Source organism: Miscanthus floridulus, chromosome 16, assembly GCF_019320115.1.
Source record: "Miscanthus floridulus cultivar M001 chromosome 16, ASM1932011v1, whole genome shotgun sequence".
Lineage (NCBI taxonomy): Eukaryota > Viridiplantae > Streptophyta > Magnoliopsida > Poales > Poaceae > Miscanthus > Miscanthus floridulus.
Window position 1 is genome coordinate 39,467,290 of NC_089595.1, and position 11,207 is coordinate 39,478,496.

Sequence of the window (11,207 nt, forward strand, 5' to 3'; positions counted from 1 at the left end):
GCAAACGGCAAAACTCCCAAATCCCAAGGCTCAATCTGGCCATGTTTGGTTTTCATAAGTCAGGTGACTTATTAAGTTAGCTGACTGAAAATTAATGACTTATAAGTCATGCATGTTTACCTATTAAGTGAAAAATATAGGTCCCACGTGAAAAAAGGTGACTTATAAGTTTTAAGCAGGAATGAACCAGCTTATATCTTATAAGTAGAGGTGACTTATAATTGATGATGTTTAATAAAATTAATCACTTATTTCACTTTTTAACTTATAAATAGGTAATTTATCCGGAAACAAACATGCTCTCGATCAATCATCTCCCTTATCCCCTCCCTCCTCCTGCTTTCTCCGTCTATAAATAAAGCTCTCCCAAAACCCGATCCCCAAAACAAGCAGCGCTCCATCCAGTTTCCATTTGCAATCCCATCCCATCTTCATCCTCTCGTCGCAGCAGCAGCAGCCAGCAGCAAAAGCGGCGATGGACGGCAGCAAGAAGAGCCGGAACCCGCACAAGGCGCCCGCGGACTACCGCAGCGACCGCAAGTCGGCCACCGGGATGAGCGGCGACCCCAAGAAGGGCGGCCGCGGCGGCAAGTTCACCTGGGAGGGCGCCGACGGCTACGCCGACGAGGACCTCGGCCTCATCTCCTCCAAGAACGCCAACAGCAACGGCGGCCGCGCAGCAGGCAAGGGAGGCGCCGCCGCCAAGAAGGAGGACGACGACGACAACGAGTAGGCCTCGCCGACTCGGCCCGCCCGCCTGCCCGGCCCCGTTGATTGCCTCATCGCCAGCAAGAACCAAGTCCTTTTACTAGTTTAATTTCAGTCTCAGTTCGATTCTCGTGTTGAATAATCATGATCATGTGGGGTTTAGGTGTCGTGCTCGCGAGTATGTAGCTGCTACTGCCACAGAGCGCACATCCAGTGGGCGATCCACGGGCCGTGCAGGGTCTGTAGATATCATCTCATCTGTTCTTCACTAGTAGTAATTTGCTGATGTTCGGGGGGCCTCGCCTCAATCCGGTTCTTGGATGAACTGATTTATTAGTTTCCGGAATCGATGCTTTCATTCAGTTGCGTCTCCTGCTCCCCACTGCTCTGACTCGCACTCACTTCAGTAGTTCAGTCCCTGCTCTGGACTGCGAATTTGAGGACAAATGTCTCTTATATGCCTTCCTGAGATGCAGTTACGAAGCAAAATTAGTATTTTCGCAGCTAACTCACAGATCCGTAACTGAAGCAGACAGCAAAGAAGGAATGGGAGGATTGCAATGTTTTTGTTGGTTTCTCTGTTTGTGAGGGATTCCAATGTTTATCTTTGTATAGGTGATAACGATGAGTCAGCAAGTTCCCCAGCAATCTTTCTTGATGATGGCAAGACTATTGTCTGTTGTCACCCGTGGCATGCCTACATGTTCCTAGTAACCAGTATGCAGACACAGAGACAGCCGTAGCAGTACTGATCATGGAGCAAACGACGCATCTACTGAATTATTCTAACAGAACAGAGTCTGCTTAAACTTTGTCGCAGTTCCATGATATACCAAAGCGAAAGGGCTGGTTCCATTATACTCTGAGCAGTTAAGAGTGACCATGCCGTTCTCTGCATTTGGTCATTCACAGTTGCAGAGTCGCTCTCGCGATCGTTGTCCACCACTAGCGTAAGAAAGTCATTCATCCTCAATATATTTTTTCCTTTTTGGCATGGGAGATGGCTCTCCATTGAAATCTATCTAAAGGTGATTTGTCATCATTCAGTCTGTATCCACAATGCAGCTGAGTTGTTCTAATCATGTCGTATGGATAACCTGGAAAAGAAGATGTCCGTCTAAGGCCCGGTTTGGTATGGCCTGATGACTTTGGCTATTAAGGCGTCCCAACGGCCCCTTTAAATCTATAGTGAGAAGAGGACAAACAAAGTTTTTTTTAAAAAAAAAGAACGCGCTACCTATACATGAATGATGGAATAAAAAGGAGCAGAGCGTCCGCAAGGGGCTGTTTGGATCTTTAGTCCCTCTTTAGTCTTTTGACTAAAGATTAGTCCGCTAAAGTTTAGTCTAAGATGACTATTTAGATTCAGGTGCTAAAAGGTGACAAAAAGATGGAAGGAAGAGGAGAGAGAAAGAGAGTAAAAGCATTTTTAACCCTCTTTAGCCTACCTTGAGGGGCAAATGGACTAATGGGAGCTAAAAATTAGTCCTAACCCTGACTTTGAGCTTTTCGGGTTCTTTGCGAGCCTGCTGCTTGGTGAGTTGAGTTCGATTTTTTGTTCTCTCTCATGAATAGAATAAATTATGTGCTAACGATTTTAACCTTTGTTTGGGACGCCCTTAGAGCAAGTATAATAGCAGGCTGTAAGCCGACTAAATACTGAGGTGGAGGAGAGATGGGAGGAGAGAGAGGAGAAGCGGGTTGTAAGCTTACAGCCCGCTTGGGCACAAGAACCAAGAAAGTCTGTGAGAGAGACAAGTGGACCATGTATTAACTGTAAAGAGCTGACTATTATATGAGTGGGCTGAGAGAAGGCTGCAAGGAACCTTACAGCCAGCAAACCGGCTGTATTATTAGCCTTGCTCTTATGCTGAAGGAGCTGGAGTCAGAGCTTCACCAAACGAAATCTAAATTTATTTCGGATCATCTAATCACGAACAACTAAAAGGCACCACTACAGTTAAGATAAGTACATAGCATGGTGAAACAAAGGTTGTACTAACAGCTACTGTAGGTCTAATGACTCTACTCTAAAATATTTACGTAGGGTGGGACAATCTCTTCTATAATGGTTCATAGTTACTCTTGGATATATGGTTCTTTGGGGTGTGTGTAGGGTGGGTCGAGGGGGGCGTAGAAAAGTTGTGAATGATCTTATCAATGCATAAATGTATAACTCCACATGAGGTTTAATTGTGCTTACATTCATCACTATAGGACTTAGGTTAAACATTCCCCTGTGTCTTTCATTAATGGACTCATGAAGTCTACGGAGGAGTGTGGTTTTGAAAAATTCCTACCTCTATCTGAGATGTTTGGATTTGCAAAACTCCATAGACATACATAAGAGAAATATTATCCCCACACTGACTAAGACATGACTTTTACCAAAAGTTTATTCTGATCTTTTTGTTGAAATAACAATTAAGGTGAAGTAGGGTCATGAACAATAGATCTCTTTATGATAATAGATCTATTTTGCATGCTCATTATTTCATGTAGTTCCTACAAAGAATCAAACTAATGACTTATACAATGTTTGAATTACCGATGTAAATACTACATAGTTAGTTCTCATCTTTTAGAGACTTTGAGTGTAATAGGAGCATCCATTGACCAAAGGATCACCTTGAGATGACCATCTGATGGCTGTAATCAAATCATATGGTTCTATTTCTCAAACATTATGACTTGCTCTTATGGAACCAAGGTCTAAAGAATTGAAAAGGTAAGTCATTCACAACCACTAACCAAGGATTCCTAGAAAGTTAATGATCAGTAGTTTCTTCTTGAAACCCACTTCGAAAAAATGAATTCAATCTTATACATATGTGAGGGAGATAAAAAAAGATAATTTTTCTTTCTTTTATTACTTGGGAGTCGTGCAAGAAGAAAGTCTCATGCATGTTTTTTCATAAGGGAAATAAAAGAGGGATCCTCTTGTTGACTCTAACTCCACTCTAATGGTTGCTTTTCATTTTGTTACTTTAGAAATAGTTGCTTTTCAATTGTCTTTAATGAAGGAATGTATGAGTCAAGGGAATAACCTCTATGCACACAAACATGGAATGAACTTCCCCTTCCACATCTAAGTTTATTAGCAAATATGTAGGTTTACTGCAACAGAATGTACATCTTGTTGTGACATTATCTACATGACTTGTGCCTCATATATTTATGTCACATCGTGTCATCTGTGTTCTAAACTTCTAATACGTCTTAAACTAGGCCCCATAGCATGGCTAGACGTGCACTGTTTGAAACATGGTCTCGTGTTAGATTTGGATTTTGCTGGTGAAACGATCCCGATTTCCTAGAAGGGAAATCCACAGATTCGAATTATAACGTGATAATCCCAGGTGATCATTCCATCACATTATCAAATAACAGTCGATGTCACAGTCATACATCGAATACCTGTCTTAAAGAGAGTACAAATAGCAAGGTTTACTCATTCTTACATCGCCACTTGGCGGAATCACTCAGAGCATGCAGTATCCGGAACATCATCAAGTATAAGGGCAGTTGACGTCAGCTCCATCTTCTCAACCAAACTTGAGCGTAGGAACAAGACCTCTAATCCTCTCAACCGTCTCCTTGGTAGTCGTACTCGGGCTCAGAACCTATCAAACAATTATCAGTACGATTTGTACTAGCCACTGGCTCCCACCCTATGCTTTACGTTTGCTTTGTGGTAGTGAAATGCAATGGTAGAGCAAAAGACCTATTTTGTGGTTGTAGCTTCCTATGCGAGTATGTCTAGTTTTAATAACAATTCATCAAGTTTTAACTCATCTCATCCACATGTTCTCCCATCCCATCACACATATCTCACCACTCTAACACTCTCTAGGCGACAAGGACGACTCCCGCTCATACCTTGCCTCATCGACCAAGGTCGGAAACCAACACAAGAACCCAGGGGGAGAGAAGAAAGGACTCCACTTACTAATCAAGGGAAGCGTAGGTCAGAGGAATGTCCATATCCAAGGACGCGGCTATACGTATAGATCGATCAACTCTACAGAGCGTGTACACCTAGAACCACAAGATCACCATCATCAGCGGTGCTCCGCCTAGGCTAATACTAGGCTACCTTCCAACCGGTGCGATGCCACCCTACCACTCAGCCCTAGGCCACCCCGGAGTCCACTGAAACGTTAAGACTGTGAGACGTAGTACCAGGCCCCAGAGGTCACTACGCTGTCTTAGGAGGGTGTGGGCCATACGCCCATACCTCCCTACACTATCCACTTCCAACCTAGTAGTAGTGGCACCGTCCTAGCTGGTCAGCATCCGTCCCCCGCCCATTCAGGGATGAGCGGCATGCACATAGGGTCCTATGATCCGGTTCTCTCGATATACCAGTCCTTAGGGGGATCGGACAGGATATCTTCTCAAAGGGGATAACCAACACCCCATGCCTCGACGACACCTGTATCCCGGGGCTTCATCCCAGAAAGACAGTCCACCCCGGGATCTCCTCATCTCACATGCACCTGCCACAGGTACCACTCATAGGGGATGCCTAGGTCACACCCCCCTGGCAAGACTAATAGTGAGGTTGGGTGGGACGTGTCACCTGGCAGGTTGTCTCCAAGCTCCTCACTATAGTCAAGGTCGTGCTCCTTAGTCTGTGGCTCCTCTAGGTCTATCAAACGAGACATATAGCCACGATAAGCGACTCCTATAGATGATCACAAAGAAGCAACATAATTTTAAAAGATCCAAATGCACTCAAACACAAGCCTATGATGTAGAGCCTATTTTTAGAAAAATTTGGGCACTAGTTTCATATTTTTCTAAGGTCGTATAATTTTTTTATGAATCTTATAAGTTTAAATCATTTTCTGAGAAAAGAAAAATAAGAATTTGAATACTGAAGGACACATGTCAGCACGTGATTGGACGTAGGAAATACGGTCACTGACAGGTGGGGCCTGCGGTCAACAGTGATTGACAGGTGGGGTTAGGTCAACAGTTAGCGTTGACCGATCAAATGTTATGGGCCAGGTCATGGGCTGGATTTGGGCCGATTTGGGCCGGGCCGGCCCGAACACGTGTCACTTGGCCGGGCCATCCATGTGGCGCTGGTGGGCTACTATCAGGCTTGTGCATATATGCGCGGTTCATGGTGGTCCACTGGGTGCAGGTCCATGGACCACACACTGGGTCCATGGTGGACCGCGTCCACCTTGTCTCTCCTTTTCTTGGCTCATGGTGCACCAGGTGCAGGGAGAGGCCTGATGAGGCGCTCGACCTCCTCTGCTCACGTACGCTGACAATGAGGTCACCCAAAGGTGGTCGGTGGCTGGTCGGCGATGATGCTATGGACTCCCTAGGGATCCTAGGCGCTAGTGTGGGTACAGTGGGGGTACTAAAGGTGACTCCTTGGCAGCCGGCAAGGGCTTTCAATGGTGCTCGGTGGTGGGGCGAGCTTGGTGGTGCGGCGAAGATGTGGTGAGCTCACAAGACATGCTTGGTGAGACTGTCACAGCTCTCCTCGAGTGGCCTTAGCTCTCCGGCAAGGGCGACCAGGGCAAGGGCTGCGTCTTTGCGGCCTACCAACGATGCCCGGGATGGAGGCGAGCATGGATGCCGTGGCAGTTCAGCTACGCGAGCACCTAGGGCTCAAGATGGGTCCTTTTTGCAAGATCGGGGTCACTAGAGTGCTCATAAAGGCGGCGCTGGTGACCAGTTTCCACAGCGGAGTCCGCTTGGTGGCAGCGCACGTGGCAGGGCACCAGTGATGCACTAGCGACGGTGATGTGGGGACTAGGGCTGTCCTTCAGGCCATCTAGCTAGGTAGCTAGGATTGCGATGATGTGGTCGAGCTCATCAGCCATCCCTCATTCCACGAGGCTGCCAGGATCGATGGGAACGCCCCCGACAAGGCGACGGCTTGGGGCATGGTGGCTCCGACAAGGCAGACGTGACTGGTAGCCCCTAGGGTCCTAGTTTCCCCATCATCTAGTGTGGGTTGTGTGCCTCGGTGAGGCGAGGCTTGCCAAAGTGGGCTTCCTACCTCTACTGGCTCGGTGATGGCGGAATGGCTCCGCCTTGGCCATGCTCTGACCATGGGGAGCATTCCCGGTGCACGTGCGGGACGCTAGTGCTCTCGAGCATCCAAGGCTCGGCATGGCCGCCTGAGTGTTCATGAAGGTGTGCGTGGGTGCGTGTGGCATAGCATGACAGCCAAAAGCTCGACCTTGGCCCTCCTTAGTGCGGAGGACATAGAGGCAGCCATGGCATGCGCTCGATGACGGCAGACAAGGGGGGGCCAGGGTGCTCACCGAAGGTGGTGGTGAAGTTAGGGTGGCGGAGCCATGGCGAGTCATGGCAGTGTTGAAGTGTAGCAATGCCGTGCCGATCCACGACGGAGAAGAAGGCGATCGGCGCCGTCCTCATCACTAGTCGTCATGGGCGGTTCCGATGAGGCTCGATCCTCCCTTTCCTTCCTCCTCCCTCCTTCTCCTCTAGCTTGGTTGTGGAATGTGGACGACCATAGAGTGGTGGCGGGGCATGGGAGGGGTGCTAGGGCACCAAGGGTGCCCTTTTATAGGCGGCCACAGTCATGGTGGGGCGGCAAACGGCGAGGAGAGGGAGAGGGGGTACATGTCAGGCAGATAGGGGCTCTAGGTTAGGGTTGGGGCTCAGAGCAGGCTCACGATCGGTTTGGTGCCCTCAAATTCAGACGCTGGCGGTCAAAAGGGAGGGGGCGACATCAGCAGTGCGGGCCACGGTGGTGACATCATGTGCGTCACGGTGTTGGTAGGGTGAGGCACGGGGGTGCCACAGATCATGGACATGGCGCCCATCCGTGCACCCTCGCCTAGCGGCTTGGGAACGGGCGATGGGGATGTAGGGCGTGGCCTTGGATGCTCACCGGCGGGGTGCTCTGCCTCAGTGGCAAAAGTAGAGGAGGAGAGGGGGAAACGGAGAGGATGACAGTCGGGGTTCGCAAATTAGTGGTTATGGAAGACAACAACGGTGGCAGCATGTCGTGACGTGAGGCGTGGGCACGGGCCATTGCTGGGCCACTCAACGCGCGTGGGCGTTGGCACAGGCAGGCGCTGGGCTGTGGTGCTGGGCCAGCTGCAGTGGGGCACGGGTGCAGGAGGCTGGGCCATGAGCTGGGCCTTGGCACGGCTGCTGCTGCTATTGGGCTTCTTTCCCTTTTCTATTTTCCTCCCTCTTTCCAATCCCTTTTCTATTTCTATTTCTATTGCCACACTACACCTAGGGCTTCTATGCATGTATACATGTGTTGCCATCATGTATACACCATGGTGGGGTCCACTAGAGGTCACCTAGGGTTTTAGGGTCCAAGCCAAAGGTTGGCAGCACGCACACAATAATTTGTTGAAAGGTTTAATTGATTTTATTGCATCACATAAAATCATGAAGAAGCAACTCACAAGTGGAATTAAAATGCAATAATGCTCAACCATGCTAACTTGAGTTCTACTTTTGCAACTACATGGGTGGTTTCCTAGTATGCACACTCACCATGCATGGGTTTTGTTAGAAGAATTTTTAAGTTTAGATTTTTGGGTTATTGGAAAACCTGGGTTGTTAAAGTCCTCCCCCCTCACAGGAATCTCGTCCTGAGATTTAAGGTGAGATGTACCTTTCGAAGAGGTAGGGGTAAAGCAACCAAAGTTCTAACTCTTTCTCCCAAGTGGCTTCTCGTTCAGTGTGGTTGCTCCATTAAACCTTGCATATAGGTATGGTCGTGCTTCTAGTTTCCTTCTCGGCTCTGTCAAGTATCTATATCGGATGCTCCTTGTACTCTAGGGTGTCTTGTATATCGAGTGGCTCTATAGGTACTTGCTCATCTGGTAGCTTCACACACTTGCATAGTTGGGATACATGGAACACTGGGTGCACTCCGGTCAATTCCTCATCTTGTATGCTAGCTTGCCAATTCTCTGACAAATCCGTTAAGGCCCAACATACCTTGGCACCAACTTCCCTTTCACATAGAACCTGATGGTGCTTCGTAGTGGGGAGACTTTGAGATAAACATAGTCGCCAACTTCAAACTCAAGGTCTCTTCACCTTTTATCTGTGTAACTCTTCTGTCAGCTTTGAGTAATTCTTAGATTCTCTCGCACTTGAGTGACTCCTTCCTTGGCATCCTTGATCTTTGTGGGGCCAAAGAATGATCTCTCCCTAACTTCTGACCACATCAGAGGGGTCCTACACTTCCTCCCATACAAGGCCTCAAATGGTGACATCTTGAGACTAGTCTGGTAGTTGTTGTAAGAAAACTCTACGTGTGGCAAACTCTTTTCCCAATTGGACCCATATTTTAGGACACAAGCTCAGAGCATATCCTCCAAGATCTGGTTCACTCTCTCTGTCTGGCCATCCATCTAAGGGTGGTAAGCAGTGCTGTAATCTAGTCAAGTCCCGATTGCCTTGTGGAGACTCTTCTAGAACTTGGACACATATTGCGTCCCTTGATCAGACACTATGCTCACAGGGGGCTCCGTGAAGCTTGAGAATGTTATCCACATAGAGATCTACAAGCTTCTTAGTTCTATAGTCATTCCTCACAGCTATGAAGTGAGCTACCTTGGTCAATCTATCAACAATTACCCAGATTGAGTCATGGCCTTTCAGAGTTTGAGGTAAACCCACTATAATGTCCATGGATATGCTTTCCCACTTCCATATCGGAACATCTAAGGGTTTCAATAGTCCTACTAGTCTTTGGTGTTCAACCTTGATCCTATTGCAGATGTCACAACGCGCGACATGCCCTGCAATATCAGCTTTCATATTCTTCCACCAGAAAAGCTTCTTCAAGTTGGTATACATCTTGGTACTTCCTGGGTGGATACAATACTTAGAGTCATGACCCTCGGCTAGGATCTCCTCTCACAAGGCTGCATCAGAGGGTATGTATATTCTATCCTTGTACCAGTACACTCCCTGTTCATCTTCTTTGAACTCAGGACACTTGCCTAGCTCCATGAGCTCTCAGATTTCCTAGATTTCAGGGCATTCTTGCTGGGCTTTGTGGATTCGATCTTCAAGATTGTACTACACTTGAAGCTCATTTAGCATTACTGTGGGGGGTACGACCCTGGATACCCACGGCAGGCCATATGGGCTACGCCTCCAGGGGCGGCCTAGCCCACGAGAAGGAGTATTGCGAGGCACGATGCTGCTCGGCGACTCCCGGAAGGCATGGGGAGGATATCCTAAAGATGTTACGAGGTCTGATAGGATACGTACGATCCCATGTTTCTTGTAATCTGTTATTACTTTCCGGTTATCTCTCAGATCTAACCGACTTGTAACCTTGCCCCCCGGACTATATAAGGCGGGCAGGGACCCCCTACGAAATCACGGCAAATCATACGATAGCTAATATAAACCAACAGACCATAGGAGTAAGATATTACATCATACTGACGGTCTGAACCTGTATAACTCGTGTGCCTTCTTGTTCTTGATTACACGCTCCTCTGCCGATCAATCTACCACCGCGGGATACCCCTCGGTGGACTGCCAACGATATTCTGTCGACAGTTGGCACGCCAGGTAGGGGTGTGCGTGCTGTTTCCTTATCGAACAAGATGGTTTTTTCTGCAGGCTCTTCGTCCCTCCCGCAGCCCAGCCAGATCTTCATGGTCAGATCCATCACGTGGGTGATCAACGCCAACGGAGTCGGAGAGCTTCTCGAGCCGGTGTAGATCCGTTCTGCGCCGACCACCCTCGCACCTGCAACCACAGATCCAATCTCGGAACCACTTCCGGGGTCGACTCCATCAGCCACTCGCCGCTTGCTTCCTTGCTACCAGAGGAGGCATGTCAACAATGACGATCTGATCGAATCTATCGATCGGGTTGGCCTGAAACTCGCCGACTGCCTCTCCATTGCTGAGTCGGCTCTGGACACCCTTGTTCAGCACCGAGCACCCTCCGATCCCGATCTGTCGGTGTTCAATGCTCGGCAAACTTCAGGGCTCGCTGCCCTGCCCTTCAGGATTGCCAACAACGCCGCTACGTATCAGGACGCCCTGAGGGGCAAATTCGCCGACCGGCTCACCGACCAGCTTCCACCAACCGTCAACATGCTGCACGCCAGCCGGGGTCCCGGAGCATCCCTCCAAACTATCCTTGAGGAAAATCCGGACTCCGAGTCTCAAGGCTCCACCGAGCCCCTCGCCGAGACCTTCACCAAGCAACCTCCTCTCCTGCCTTTCCGGGGTGGCGCAATCTTCAACGTCAGTATCGACAGCCCCCCTTGGAATGGCGAAACAGATGAGGAACACGCCGCCTGTGAAAATAGGAATGCCAACTGTGCGCAACGGCATGATAACGAACGTGCCATTGCGATGGCCGAGGCCGCTCGTGATAACTAGTTCGATTCACAAGGAAGGCCCCTCCATCGCAACCTCAACAAAGAATTCCTCCGCATTGACGGCCATGACGTTTTCAAGACTCCGAGCGCCAATCTGGCCGTGGCCGCCAACGAACTTGCT

The 11,207-nt window shown here is 48.8% G+C and overlaps 1 protein-coding gene across 1 annotated transcript; it reads left to right on the plus strand.

The window, feature by feature from the left end:
• Positions 1-365: 365 nt before the first annotated feature.
• Positions 366-1,070, plus strand: LOC136513508 (uncharacterized). Its single transcript, XM_066507498.1, has one exon. It carries the CDS (start codon positions 476-478, stop codon positions 731-733), a length of 258 nt encoding a protein of 85 aa, XP_066363595.1. The 5' UTR covers positions 366-475; the 3' UTR covers positions 734-1,070.
• The last annotated feature ends 10,137 nt before the right edge of the window (positions 1,071-11,207 follow it).